At 38.0% G+C, this 15,268-nt stretch overlaps 2 protein-coding genes across 5 annotated transcripts; both read right to left on the bottom strand.

Moving 5' to 3' along the window:
• Nucleotides 1–3,633: 3,633 nt before the first annotated feature.
• LOC306849052 (growth arrest and DNA damage-inducible protein GADD45 gamma-like) lies at nucleotides 3,634–5,180 on the bottom strand. Its single transcript, XM_079383909.1, has 4 exons — nucleotides 5,062–5,180; nucleotides 4,861–4,962; nucleotides 4,447–4,657; nucleotides 3,634–4,338 (listed from the first exon to the last, which is right to left on the bottom strand). Exons 1-4 carry the CDS (start codon nucleotides 5,112–5,114, stop codon nucleotides 4,225–4,227), a joined length of 480 nt encoding a protein of 159 aa, XP_079240035.1. The 5' UTR covers nucleotides 5,115–5,180; the 3' UTR covers nucleotides 3,634–4,224.
• A 3,025-nt stretch (nucleotides 5,181–8,205) lies between these two features.
• Nucleotides 8,206–15,091, bottom strand: LOC306849483 (cyclic AMP-responsive element-binding protein 3-like protein 3). Of its 4 annotated transcripts, XM_079384541.1 has the most exons (11): nucleotides 14,994–15,091; nucleotides 12,972–13,067; nucleotides 12,790–12,860; nucleotides 11,718–12,057; nucleotides 11,518–11,615; nucleotides 11,342–11,434; nucleotides 11,131–11,237; nucleotides 10,433–10,501; nucleotides 10,256–10,340; nucleotides 9,972–10,062; nucleotides 8,282–9,490 (listed from the first exon to the last, which is right to left on the bottom strand). In XM_079384541.1, exons 4-11 carry the CDS (start codon nucleotides 12,055–12,057, stop codon nucleotides 9,102–9,104), a joined length of 1,272 nt encoding a protein of 423 aa, XP_079240667.1. In that variant the 5' UTR covers nucleotides 12,790–12,860; nucleotides 12,972–13,067; nucleotides 14,994–15,091; the 3' UTR covers nucleotides 8,282–9,101. The 4 variants fall into 4 exon arrangements, with proteins under 4 accessions (XP_079240664.1, XP_079240667.1, XP_079240665.1 ...); XM_079384538.1 differs by lacking the exon at nucleotides 12,972–13,067 and having other exon boundaries at nucleotides 8,206–9,490; nucleotides 12,790–12,915; nucleotides 14,994–15,090; XM_079384539.1 differs by lacking the exon at nucleotides 12,972–13,067 and having other exon boundaries at nucleotides 14,994–15,075.
• Between the last annotated feature and the right edge of the window lie 177 nt (nucleotides 15,092–15,268).

Raw genomic sequence — 15,268 nt, 5'->3', positions numbered from 1 at the left:
TTTTGCACCTGTGAAATTTCACCAAACTTATGCTAATAACTGCACCTTTACAGCTTATAAATAGCTTAACTAACAGAAAATCATTGTGTCTGAGAGCTTTAGTCACTCTAATAACACCTCAAGAATTTCACCTCATACTGTACGTCTCTTTCTCAGCCTCTGAATTATCCTGAAGACATTTCTTGCGTTTCTGTATGAAAGCTATGTGAGAGTTTTTTCTTTAAACTCCATATGTAGCTCACATTTGTCAATCTGCTGTACCTGCAGTGGCATCTGCCACAGACTTTCAGATATCTGAGGCATGTGGAGAGGAGAGGCACATTGTGCTGATATCACAACATACCTACTGCATTTCATGTCTGCATTTGATTCTGATATTTCGTGGATGTCAGATCTGCATTCTCAAATATCTGGCATACATTCTTATACCAACATATTTAGGCATCATATTTGAACATTAGCGGCGCTGCCAAATTTGTGACCGTGCCTCTCCCACAATGACAGCATAGCACAGAGACATGACTACAAAAGATAACCTAAAAATGCAAGGAATTTTGATGCTGTCTTCCGTCCTGCAGTACTGCCTTAATAGTAGATCAATGAAAAGGAATGCAGAACAATCTAAGCAGCATGTGACCCATGAATATCCTGGCGTGCCCTGCACTCATACCACACAGTTCAGGCCTGAATGTAGTGTCTGTACCCAGGCACTACAATGCTATTCTGGGCCTGTTAGTTCATGTACTCTGAGATCAGAACAGGTTACATAAAGAGCAGCCAATCGTAATCAGGGAGATCACAGACTTCTTTAGAATGAAAAAAGTACTGCTTATTCAACAAGAACAAGAAGAACAACAATGTATAAACATGCACAAATTTCCTCAGTATATGCAATATTGCAAACTGTGACGAGATAGTTCACCATCCGCGCCTCCAAAAGAAAAAAAAAACCTGTGTGAAATTCTTTCTTTTGTGAAAAACAAAATAATTTTTTCAATGTTTTGACATTTTTTGGCGTAAAAGTGAAAATCAATGGGGTCCAATGCTGTTTTTTTCTTCGCATTAACCTTATAAAAAGGAAAAGACTGATTTATGCAGCCATGCTCACTAAACTTGATGAAAGATACCATCAAGTTTATTTACGGGATAAAAAAGCTATATCTTGCCAAAAGCCTCATTCACACCAGGAACGATAACTGTAAAGATAACTATAATTATATTAGCATCCACACCAATGCACAATGTCGTTCTGTTTATTTTAAGCACATGGTGCGTTTTGTCATCTGCAGCTTTAAATGCTTGAGCTTTTTAAAGTCAGGAGAATTCTGATTGGCTGTCAATGTTTTCATAATTTATCAACTGGAAAAAAAATAATTCTCAAAGTAATTTGAAATATATTGTTTCTCTGTGGCATTATCATTATAGTTGACCAACAGAAAGCTTCTTGGTTTGATAGTGACTTCTGTGTGAGCAGTGTTTCATACATCTACATTATTGAGGACAGACAACTAACTTTTCGGTCTTGTGAACATTTTATAGAAAATTTGCTAATGTATCCACACCATTAGTCTACCATTATGACCATATGGGTGAAAATGAAGGGCATCTACAGTCCGACAAGTTCAAAACAGCACTTTCAGAAAAAGCTGATGTCTACTCTCAAATCCAAAATCTATAACTTCACATCTCGTTGTTCCTGAGTCACTAGACGCAAAGAACACTATGTCTGTGGCTGGTGATCAGAGCGAGCGTTGGTGCTAACAGATGCCAGTACTACTGTCTGGGTTGAGTCACTAGCTGCAGGGTTTACAAAGGAGGGGCATATGTGTGCACTGCTGACATCAAGCCAGCTGCAAAGCGGTTTTCAGGGTGAAGTGTTTTTTTCTTGGTGTTTTGAAGCCTTGTGCACCTGTGAACACACACAAAAATTTTAATCGGTGGGGAGCAACAAGTCATTGCTGTTTACAAGGTGGTGAGTAGTCTAATGCCAAAACTCTGAAACACACTTTGTGCAAAGGGAAGTTTGGTGACCTTTCACTCACATTTCCTGAAAAGAGCTGTGTGGAACTTTACTGTGTGGTTTTCAAAGAAGGTCTCTTGGTCTCTGAGAAAAACGCTACGCTTTGGGCGGAAATATGATGAGAAATGCATTTCATATTGAGAGCATGTGAGGGCCCGTCGCTAGTCACATGCAGTGCACTCTCCACTGAGCAGGTGACAGATGTGTGAGATGACAAATGACCAGACAGAGGAAGGCAGACACATTACATTTATTTTAAAAAAGGTGTGAAATCTGTCTGATATTTTAAAGGAAATTAAGTCTAGATTAGATACTGTCCTCTCCCCACAAAAATCAGTTAGAAAAAGATGTTAAATGCACCTCTAAAACAGATACATAAAGATAAAAATGTTTAATTGGTTTTTAATTGCTCTCTGGTTCATGTAGTTACGATGCACACAGTGATATTTAATATTCACACTTTTCACAATTAAGATATTTGAAGTTGTATTAGAGTAGAAACAAGGCACGTGAAACACCTTTCAAAGAAAAAGTTTGTGGGTGTTTGTTACTAGAATGACCTGAAGGGGATCTCCATGGAACCTCCAATGCAATTGACCCAGTTTCTTGACTTCAATGCATTAGCTGTCATTAGTTAATGAAAGTAAACGGCAAAGATCAATTACTATCCAAGGGAGTGTAAAATTCTCTTTGTGAAACTTCTATCTGCGGTTCTTTGTTTTCAAAAGCAGGTGTGTGTTGCTTTGTGCGTGCATGAGCTTAGCTTTCTTGTCGGTTGACTTTCAAGTGCACAAAGACTTTTCAGGCACTACCTGAAATGCTCTTTTAAGTTTGGATACATATGCTTCGGGCATTTGACATTGGTACACAACACCTGGTGCAGGTATTTGCTGTTAAACACATGCAGCTTTCTGTTCAGAAAATTTCCAGTGATGTAAGACTGAGCGTGAAGCTGACTGGACAGTGTAGCTAGAGATCAAACAAACCACAAATGAGTATCTGTCTTACTGGTAGTTTAGAACCCTTTTTCTAGTAAACCACAAACCATTTGCACACAGTGAATGAGTTGAATCAACTTAGTAAAGCAAGGAAATGAGATTCCTATTAACTTGCTGCTAATGTACTTTCGCTTGTGCAAAATTTATATTTTTTATTATAAAATTTTATAATTTTATTTAATGCAAAATAAAAAAAGTGCATATTAGATTTAAAATCATCCCTTATATTGTAACCTTTACTGTCAAGACAGCTTAGTTTTGACTGTTGTGTTTGGTGAGTTCAGCTCAATTAGTCATCTAACGGGTCTGACTCTACCCTGCTTCTGCTCCAAATGGATGGTGCAAAACCTACACATGACAGAAGTCAGTCCCCCATTGCAAAGGGAGCCCTTCAGTTGAGCAAGCCATTTTAAAAAAAACAGCTGGTGCATGGGTGGTGAGAGGTCAGGAAGAGTTTGGAGAGATGCCAGTTTCTCTAGTGCATTTGCAACCTCTCTTTCTCTTTTGTAGACTGTGTTACTGAACTGCCCTGAACTCTATCCTCTGATGTAACTGGATAAAAATAAAAACACATTGCTGAAAGCCGACAACTTTGAAAAGAAACATACAATAATTGCATTTTTAAGGTATTTATTTTTTTATTGCAGAAATGGTACCTTCTTCGCCACAATTTTTACATTGCATTGTGAATATTTGACAAAAAGCACAACTTCATGATAAGAAAATCCATATTTTTTTCCCCAGGATATCACAAAACACAAATTACACTAGTGTCCATGTAATATTTTTCAAACAACATCCCAAGTGCCCATTAGACCTCAAAACATCTTCAAAATGTCACTTAAACATAGTTCCTCTTTAAAATCCACATCTCATTCCTCAAGAACACCAATTCCAAGACTCTTCTTCGCCATCAATCTTATAAAAGTGCCCTCACAGTCCACCTGCCCTTTTCTCTCCTATTGTCTCCACCACAACAGACTTGAGTGGCACAGGAGGCTTGACTTTTCCATGCTCGTCCAAAAAAAAGATTCTGAACATCAGCTTTTCCAGGACGGCCAACCGTACGCTGGGTCAGTCCACTTTTATCTTCCCAGTTGTGAGGGTAATCCAGACAATATCTCAAAGCTTTCTTGCTTTGTACCCTGCAGGATGGATGTCTTCGACTTGTTTGCGGTTTCATTCACGTGCCAAAGCCATCTCCTATCAGCGCTCTGGCAGAGTAATAGTAGGCACCCATTCGTAGACATTACGGCTCTCCTCACAGAACAAGCCCAATCTCTCAAGAGCAGAATCTTTCCACGAGTCAGCATTGGGGCTCTTTGGAAAAAAAAGAAGCGATATTAGTATGACATGCAGATGTAGTACAAATGTAGGCGTTGACAACGTTTAGGTGTAGATGCAGTAAAGAGGAGTTGAGCTACTCACCGTTACAAGTATGCAGTGTGCGTCCTTGGGTTCCTCATCCTGATCGCTGCCCACAATGTCAGCAAGACGTTCAATGTCATTCACTCGAACAATGTTGATGTCGTTGTCGAAGCAGAAGGCTTGAATGAGAGTGAAGTGGATCTGCAAGGCGATGTCACATTCATACTCTTCATCCGTGGCCAGGACACAAAAAGCCACACTGTCTGGGTCACTGAGGTTGCATAAAGGAGATAAATTGATTAGGGAACAGTTCAATGTGTGCTGCTTGCATATATGCATAAGGATGCATCCAATTATTCATTATTAGGAAGACTAGGTTATTAAAAACCATTTCCATATGCCACCCTCTCAGCGTCTAAGGACCTAATGCATACTAAAAGCAACACTTTTAGTTATAAATAAACAAATACTTACACATTCATGACTTGAGCAGACTCATAAACTCCAACGGTAAGGCAGTCCTGCTTCTTAGCGGAGACCAGAAGCTCCTCTAGTGCGGTTCCTGCACTCTGCATTCTGGAGAACAAAACCGGCGTGTTAGTCAATATACTTTGCGTAGTATTCACTTGATAAGCGCAAACAAAGAAAACAACATCAACTGAATAAGAAACTCACCTATCGCCAGTAGCAGCTGAGTTATCTTGTCCACTAAATTCTTCAAACGTCATTGTTTAAATCCACGTTAGGTCGCGTTTCGCGTGCGTTTACTCTGCAGTGAGCGGTGAGTTTGTGATGCCGTGTCAAGCGCTCGCCGTGTTTTATAAGAGATGAGCGGAGTTTCTCGGCAGTGGGCGGGCATTCCGCTCATACCCGGTTCTGATTGGCTGGTGGGCACGGGTATGCAAATTACTCTGATGCAAGCGCCTTGACTGTAAACAGCCCACGTGGGTGTGTTCAAATATCACTATCATCAACAACACAAAGCACGGCTGGTGCTCGTGAGTGCAAACCGCGTGAAGTTGTTGAGATCATTTTATTACTTAATCCTTCATCTAGAAAAATGGAATTAATGGCAGAATTAATGTGGTTAACGCGTATCCCTAACCTTTTTATAAACTGATTTAATTATATGTTCATTAATCTAACTGACCCTTACAGATTAATATTTGGAGTCTCATTAAGACTTTAATTAGTATATTTATTTGGGATATTTTCATTATGGGGCCGGTCCTCACAATGTCGGTGACTTCAGGTTGTTGCTCCAGTTCAAACCAGCTACCATGTTCCATCCATGAATCCAGCAGGGTTACTGTCCTTGGGACATTTGGTCCCCACAATGTAAGCAAAACATGACCCCCATCACCCCCACAGACACAAAGACTGGTAAGTGAGGCACACGCCACTCTTTTGCATTTGTAAAGGAGTCATCCTAATGTATGTGTCTTTGTCGTGTAGCTATTAATGACTTGTTTGGCTGGCCCTAGAGCAGGAATAATAGCCTCATGTTCCACCTGCCCCTGGCTTTGTTGCAGCCTCCAGAAAGTGTGTCCCAGTAAGACCAAGAGCCAAAACTTTTGTTCCAATTTCTTGGAAGTCAGTCAGTTGAATGCATACAGCAGATAACTAAAACTTCACTCCAGGCCTGTTTAGCTCCTAATACCACATCTAAAACGGTGAGCAGTGTTATTCCCGTAAATAGAGATTAATCAATTATTCAGTAACATCTCGAAACAGCATCGCTGCACATATCGGACTACAACATCTAGTCTTGTTCAAACTGGTCTAGGCTATTGGTAGCTTTTTGTAACTCTGTAAGGAGTAATCTGCTGAGCAGCCTGGTTAGTTTGTCTTAACTGGTATCCCAGCCTGGTTTTTTAGGGGTTGTAGGCACTTTGAGATAGACAGGATGGAGGACTAGCAGAAGGCCATTTTAATCGTGAGGGAACCTGGCTTAAACTGATTTTTTACTGCAGGGTAGAGTAGATATGACTTGATCTATGTTTACTTGTGACTTTTAGAGATGTTTGTCCTAGTATGCCAAACGATGTAATTACTAATGCGTCAATATTTTTTTAAAAGCACTGAGATTTGGGGTTTATGATTGATTTACTCGCAGAAAGTGTTTCTTAGGCGCCATCTAGCGGCCGTGCATATAGCGCGACCTTTATATTGTAAATGTGGCCGTGTGAGTTAGTGATGGGATTTATGGCTCTTTGAGAGGATCCGGATCTTGGCGATCCGTTCCTTTCAAAGAGCCGTTCAAAATAACGGCTCTTTTGGCTCTTTTTAAATATTTAATGTTAGTCAGTTTTAAGAAGCCAGCTTGGGGGCATCTCAGTTTATCCTGGAAATAATCACTGGGAGGAATGATGAGCTGAGATTTGTAGTCAAATAATTAAAACTCAGATATCACACACCAATATCTGAGTTTGAATTATTCTGAAATATTGATTATTACCTCATGTGACGGCAGCGTGCACAAGTCATGGCTCCGCTCCTACCCAATGACAGAGGCACGCAGGGTTTTTTTCCACTGGAGTACTCACGTGAAGGATGCGTGCACAACTATCAACATGCTGTTAGGCTGTAGCACCCCTGCGCTGGGTGCGCCCCTCCCCCTATAACTGTTCTGTCTCGCGGAGGAGCTAATTTGTGTGCATCTGTGTGAAACACGCATAGGAAAGAAAGAACGCCCCCCCCCAGCCGCGACTCGGCTCCCATCGTTCATGTTTATGAGCCGTTCAAAAGAATCGGTTCGTTCGCGAACGTCACAACTCTAGTGTGTCACACCATTCAGGTACGAAAGATGCACTTGCTCATCAGCTCAAATAGCAGGGATGATTATTTGCTCATGTTGAAACACTCCACAAATTGATGTATCTGAAACCAAACCCGTAGGGTATTGATACACGACACCACAGTAAAACACAGTACAACTGATGATCGAATGTGGCGCTATATATCGATAGATTTATTGTTCTCTAAAAGCACCTGTGCAGAACCAGTGATAACACAGTGATTCGAGATGTTGTGGCGCCATCTGCAGGTACAACGAGGAAATAAGAAAAACTATTTTTTTAGCTTCCCTCTTGATACAATTTCCCCTAAAATTTCAGTAGCCCCTCACTGCAGAACAAAGATCCAGGGGGCGGGGTTGGATCCACATCTAGGGGGTGGAGATTGGTAGGTTTAGGGGTGGAGATGGGTAGGTTTAGGGGTGGGGATGGGTAGGTTTAGGGGTGGGGATGGGTAGGTTCTAGGTTTAGGGGTGGGGATGGCTGGGTTTAGGGGTGGAGATGGGTAGGTTCTAGGTTTAGGGGTGGGGATGGCTGGGTTTAGGGGTGGAGATGGGTAGGTTTAGGGGTGGGTTTAGGGATCAGGGGGTGGAGACGGGTAGGTTCAGGTATATATAAGGAGTTGGATCTAGATCCAAAAATTTACTCTTGGACAAATATATTTAAGCGTTTTGACTTTTAACATTGTAAGCAATTATATTTTGTACTTTTATATCCTTAATGAGCTTTTCTGAGGTTATGACTTTTTTCGTGTGTTGTGACTGTCAAATAGATTGGTGCAGATTTACATCTCCGTTTTAGCTAGTGAATTTGCATTAAAGTCAGACAGGATAATTGTGGGTTTTATAGGTTACCTTGTGTTGATTTGCATGTCTTTCTATCAGCATAAAAAGGACATGTCTGGCTGTGATAACATGCTCGGACATGTACAGAAGATTGACCTAGTTTCAATGTAAGACTGTTATAGATCACTTTCTAAGAATCCTAGCGATCAAATTCAGTGCCATTATATGCATCATATCTAGTGTAATAATTATTTTATTGGTCGTTGACATTTTTTGTAGTAATTTTCACTGTGATGAATGACAAAAATGCATTTTTGTAGTAAACTGATTTTAATTAAGATTATCGCGACAGAAATAAAGTTTATGAACATTCCAAGTTTACAGATACATCAGTGCATCATATGACCAAAGATTAAAAGAAATCAATAAAAAAAGACTGCAATAAAAGAAGTCTTTTAAAAGACAAAATATCAACATCAAAAAATAACACAAAAATGCTTCTCTGACACAGCAGATCATGACATTTTTTTCATATGTATATACATATATATTTAGACAATGTATTATTATTGTGTGGATATGTGCAATATATATCCCATACCCCTCTAAAAGGTACATTTAAAGCTAAATTTACAGCGGTTTAACGGAAGGGATTCTAAGCCACAAATAATGCACAAGCATAAAAAAATTGCTTTTCCCTTTTCTAAATACACTCCTATATCACTAGGACTGATCATTTTTCAGTAGCGGAATCTCTTTAAGTACGTGGCTCCCTTACTAAAAAAGGGAAAATAATATTTTACTAGATGCCCAAAAGTCCTAAAATATCTCAAGTAATACAGACAAATGAATACATTCCCTGAATGTACTAAAACTCAATGTGGACGCAATGCAGAGTTCCAAACAATATGACTCCTTCACGTTTCCTTTGAAAAAGAATCATCATTTGTGCAGATGAATAGAACAATAATGTCCTATCAAATGGCTGGGTATAAAAAAAGTGCTATTACAGCATGACAGTAGATCCATGTAAAAATTAAGGAAAAAGGGTCAGGCTGTGATGCTACAATGAAGAGAAAATGGCTATACTGAATATTTCATCTATAACAAAGCAAGTTTTGTTTTAGATGCTCTCCTACATTTCATCAGATCGGTGCTGTTGTATTATAACTGACGTGGGTTTCTGCTCCATCCAGCTTTCCTTGGTTTTGGTCTGGCCGTCGTAGATCACCGGAGACGCTGCCGAGTTCCTGTGGGACTCAGAGAGAGATGCGTCCGCTTTGAGATCTGACTGGGCAGGACTGGGGAAGTCAGCGGAGGAGTTGCTGTTGACACCAGACTCAGAGTCAGACTGCTCGACCCGCTGGTAGTCAGGCGTGTGGTTCTGAGCACCAGACAGCAGCACCTGGTTATTCTCTACAGTGGCCATGAGGAGTACATCCTGCTCTGGCACTTCTTTGGCAGACGTGGATATGATGTCGTCTTTCAGGATAGCTGGATAAGACCGCAGGGCTCGAGACATTCCTAGAGGGCAGAGGAAAAAACATGTTTTTAATTATGCATAAAGCACCAGTGCTTAGGTAGAAAACTGATGGGTAAAAAAACATCTTAACACAATTGTTTTTTTACCTTTTGTATTTGCAACCTTGTATTTCTTTTACTGCTTTTTTATTGACAGTTACAAGACTATTTATATATAAACTTTAAAAAGTGTTTACTTGAGGAATATTTAAAGCGCACATGCTATTAATTTTAATGCAATTTAACAATTTTTTAAAAAAGGAAGTGTTGATTGGCATATTAGTTATTGATATTAACATAATATTAGCATATTAGTAATCTATATTAAATTAGGATCAAGAATTGTGAAATTTCACTGGTATTGCTTACTGAAACTGCATTATTGTATACATAGAACAATACAGTACAACAAAACATGGCAGAATAACAAGCAGGACAACATTCCTCAGCACCCTATGGAAACAATAACAAACATTGTGCTCACCAGTAGATGATGTATACAGATCTTTCTGATTGCTGCTGCCAAAAGGATTGACTGAGGGGAAAATGATCAGACAGAAAGAAAGCAGGAACACCTGAAAAAGTGACAACAGAAAAGGTCAGGAAGCACGTCACTTTGCCATTGTACTTATGTAAGACAGAAAGTTCACATTACACTCATGCATCATATTTCATTTATGACCAATAAATATGTGTTAAAATAAAAGCAACTCAACAGAAGTACAACCCCACTGACAGATTAAAATTCGATTTAATAAAAATACTTACCATAATACAAGTGCTAGTCGTGGTGGTTTTCATCGTGGACATTTTCACCATAGCCTGCAGTTTTCTCAGCTGTTCAATAAGGGACCTTAGAAAACCAACAATTGTTGTTAGTAGCAATTAAGTATAATTATAATCTTCACTAAAATTATGTTATGAGAAAACACGATGAAGGCTTACATGTTTTGTTTGTGCAGCATCTCAACTTTCTTCTGTAATTCCTGATTGTGAGCAGTGCAGATCGCAACCCTATGGACAAACACAATATTATTTCAATTACTTAAAAAAAATTAAAAATTTTAAATTTACAAAAATATTCCAATTTACACTATTGTTCAAAAGTTTGGGGTCAGTAAGTTTTTTTAAGGAAATTACTGGAAAATTAGAATAAGGAAATTCAGCATTAAATTGAACAAAAATGAGAATGAAGACATTTATAATTTTACAAAAGATTTATATTTCAAATAATTGCTTATCTGAACTGTCTATTCATTAAAGAATCCTGGGGGAAAAAAAATTGGAATAATTTCTGAAGGATCATGTGAGACTGAAGCCTGGAGTAATGGCTGCTGAAAATTCAGCTTTGCATCACAGGAATAAATGACATTTTAAAATATATTCTAATAGAAAACTTATTTTACAATATTACTGTTTTTACTGTATTTTTGATCATATAAACGAGACCCCAAACTTTTGATAATGTAAATCACAAAAACAATTCAGTATTGCATGTTTTGTTTGCACAATATATAATCATTAATTTCGGACACCTTATTCAGCTATAACGATTACAATCATTGAATTTACAGTGTATTGTGCAATCATGCCTTTACAGTTCCTGTATTTGAGAGACATGAGAGTTATCTCTCTACACTAACCTGTTCTCTAGGCCATCAACATAAACTTTCTTCTTCTTACGACTCTCCTGAGCAGACTGCTTATTCCGGATCTTTCTTCTCACCCTCTTCAGGGTCCGTTCCTCTGCCTAAAGAGACACAACATTTTAGCGAACACTATCATGTTACGTTTCAAAATTTGTTGCAAGGCTTCAATATGAAACCATCATACATCAGAAACCACTTCTCTTACCTTTGTAAGAGGCATATGAGCTGGAATAGATGCACCTTCTTTCGCCAGAAGTCTCCTCTCCTCATCAGTCAAAACAATGTCTTTGAACTGGAACTGGAGACAAAATATGCACATTATATCTGATCTGAGTTGTCATGGTAACACTCTGCTGTTTTCTTAAAATCATTTTAATGTACCTGGTTGTCTGGTTTGCTGCTTTGTGTGGTATCTTCAATCATGAGTGAGCAGGGCAGCTCGGGGGAGTAGCCATCATCCATATCCATATCCAAATCATCTGACAGGAAGAAAATCAATCTTAAGTTGGGACACTTAAATAAGCCATTTGAACAAAAAACAAGAGTATTTCATGTCTCTACACACCACAACAAGACCTTACCGACATCTATGAAGACATCAGACTCGGGGTTCTCTGATCGGACGCTCAGCAGGGCATCTGTGCCCTGTGGGAGGGTGTAGCAGTGGTCTGTCTGCACCACCTGGGCCTCGTAGCTCTCCGTCATACACTCGGAGTAAAGCAGAGGCTCAACGCTTGGACTGGGGACGGTGTCTGTCTCGCTGCTATCGTGTGGACTCCGGCAGTGTGGAGGAGTGGTGTCCTCAGAGATGCCGCTGTCGCTGCCTTGAGGAGACTGAGATAAGCAGTTGATAGTCAGGCCGTCCTCTTCCTCACCCAGAAGACTGCTGAGAAAGTCCTCTGTATCCATTCCACTCAGCATCTGCAACAATAAAAGCATTTCTTAGTCTGTCTATTTAATCTACATACTGTACAATAATGATTTATACTTAGTTAATAATAATAGTTATTATTATTATTATTATACCAAATAAATGCATATAATTGTTAACAATAAATGTATTAAATCTGCAACAATGAAGTCTGTCAGTCTATCATGCACAATAATAAATATTATTATTATTATACAAATCAAATGTATTTAATTGCTATAAATTTACATTGAAAATACTTCAATAATTAAATAATTATATAAAATAAATGTTTAAAATTGTTAACAAATGTATATAATCTGCAACAATCAAATCTCTGTCTATCTGTCATGCGCAATAATTATTATATAAATGTACATATCTGTGTATTATTATATAAAATAAATGTTTAAAATAGTATATTAACAAATGTATATAATGCAACAGTCAAATCACTAGTTATTCTATCTATAATTCGTTTTTAATATTACGTTATACAAAATATATAATACATTAATATTCTATAAAATACACTTCATGCAGCATTTGACAAGATAAAAGCATTTGTATCTAATCACTATATTGCATACTATAAAAAGTGCCGTTGTATTTCATTTTTATCAATTTTCTTATCATATTCATATCAGGCTATATTACAGCTTCTACGTGACAGAACAAAACAACAACAAAAAACATGAAATTATATTTTTAGATTTAGATCACTGGACGTGAAGGTTACATACATCTTGCTCTGAAAGCAAATCATCCAGCAAGTTATTCCCATCTGTGAGGAACAGATCGCCGGATCCTGGGTCTGGAAAGATTAGACCAAGCAGGTCTGTATTCTCCATATCCTCGCTTACTGACATCTGACAATGATTTAGAGAAGTAGAAATCAAATAAGACGATAAGAAACAGGGCATACCTGCAGCGACGCTGCGCACTGACACAATATTATCCGTCTGCAGTACCGGAGGCCGCACTTTCAGGACCGCAGTTGTAGGACCGCATTTCTAGGACCCTAGTTTTGGAGGACCGAAAAAAGTGCCATCAAGGCAGTATTTCCACCCAGTTTATAACTACATTAGAGTTTTATAAAGTGTTACTAAACCCAAATACTACTTTCTTTATTGCAATTAAACCTGGTTCCTAGGAATGTTGAGTAAGTATTGGGTCTAAGTACATAGTAAAAGGTTCTAAGTAGCATAATATAATAACTCAAGTAAAATAAACAAAGAATCATGGTATACTCTTTTCAGTCACTAGATCAACCACATTTTCAAGTACAGAGTGAAGACACAAGGATGACTCTGGGGGTAGATTTAAGATTGTGTATATTTTATAAAATAATATATTACAACAGTTGAACTTGAACACACACAAAACCAAATTTGTTCATGACGTGAACCACATAGAAAGAACTTCATGGACAACGCCTTCACTGACTCCTAAGAGAGAGAAAGAGAGAAGTGAATGAAATAAGGAACATTTAGTTGAACATGTTCTACTCTCTAATTTTAAATTTCATATTTAAAAGATCTTAGTTACCACAGAGCGCACACACATATACGATACAAAAATAATTATATCAATCTTCATACCAATTAATGTTCATAATAATATTATTGCATAATGTTCAAAGATTTGGAAAAAAATATATTTTGATGTTGTGAGAACAAAGGTTCTTAATTAAAATGGAAAAACAATCAGTAATTAACAAGCTTTCACAATGAACGTGCTACAGTTTATTGTGCTGTGAGTAAGTCAACACAGGCTTATCATGCAACAGTTTCTAACAATTCATTGTACAGCATTAGAGGCTAATATATGATGGCTATGCATTCAAGACTATTTAGCTAATCACGATCACTTCGGCTACGTTAACTTTCCAATGAAATGCATCACAATTGTTTTAATGTTAAACAAATAAAAATTGATTCACATTTGATACTCACACTCTGATTGTCATCCATCTTCGCTGGTCCTCTTATTCGGTAGGTGGCGTGGTCACTAAAAACCTAGGGTCCTAGGACTGCGGTCCTGAAAATGCAGCCTCCGGTTTTGCAGGCAGATGTTACTCCACTGACAGCTTTGATTTTGGCCAATTACTTCATTCATAAATGTAGATTCTTTAATAACCCTCCCACTTTATTACTTTTCCAGCTAGATTTAATGATCTTCTTCAAATCCTTGAAGATCATGCGTTCTGAAAAAGCCCTTAAACTATGTGTCCTTTTGAAGCTGTTTTTTGATGATTAAGCCCCTTGTATTATATTACTGTATTATTTATTTTTTTCTTTCTTGGTTTTCCTGTTATGTTTATTTTGTTTATCTGTATTTTTTGTTATGCTGCTATTTGGACTTTTTTGAATTGTATTAAGAATTTTCTGACTGTTGTTAATTGGTGTTTTTGTATGTTTAAGCAATAAAAGAAACTCCACTGACAGCTCGATCAAGTTCAGACCCCGCCCACTCATCATGTGACTGCATTTCCGTTTTAAACACGACACAACTAACAACTTCACAGCTTTAACAGTCCAGCAGTCAGAATCGCAAACATTAAATGATTATACTGTGCGTCACAAATAGTTTTAAAACTCATTAAACCCCGCAGGAAATACTATTGCAACACGATGAAAGCTCTTCATAGCTCAGTGCAAATAATAATGTTACTAGTGCAAAGATGATAACAGGTCAAATTTGAATCTAATTTGGTTATGTGATCTGACAACACAGTGACCACACGTATAACACCGCTACTAATAATAAATACAGAACAACCGAATTATGATAAATGGAATACATTATAGGAAGTAAATAAAGTATTTGGTAAAGCATGTGACAGCTCGACAATAACTGTATTGTGAAGAATCCTGATTTTTTTTTTTCTGAGGAAAGCAAAGTCGACCTCACAGATGCATCTAAAATGCTTTAAATAAACCCTTACCTCTGATGATCTTGAACCGAATAAGATACGTTGACATATACAACAAATATGAAGTGCCTTCTCTCTTTGTCCTGTTCCTGATGATATCACCCTCCAACGAGGCAAAAATTGCGTCATCACGTACGAGCGCGTCTTCTGCGAAACGCTTCCTGTGATTAAAGTCAAGCCACGCCTCTTCTGCAGTAGACCATCTCCAGTTATGAGGAAGACTGTGAGAATGTTATTGCAAGTTTAAATAGAAAAATCCTAGAAAATTTACGATACTTAATTATATA

Source organism: Barbus barbus (assembly GCF_936440315.1).
Source record: "Barbus barbus genome assembly, chromosome: 29".
Lineage (NCBI taxonomy): Eukaryota > Metazoa > Chordata > Actinopteri > Cypriniformes > Cyprinidae > Barbus > Barbus barbus.
Note: the sequence above shows the minus strand (reverse complement) of the source record. Positions and strands in the feature narration are given on the sequence as shown.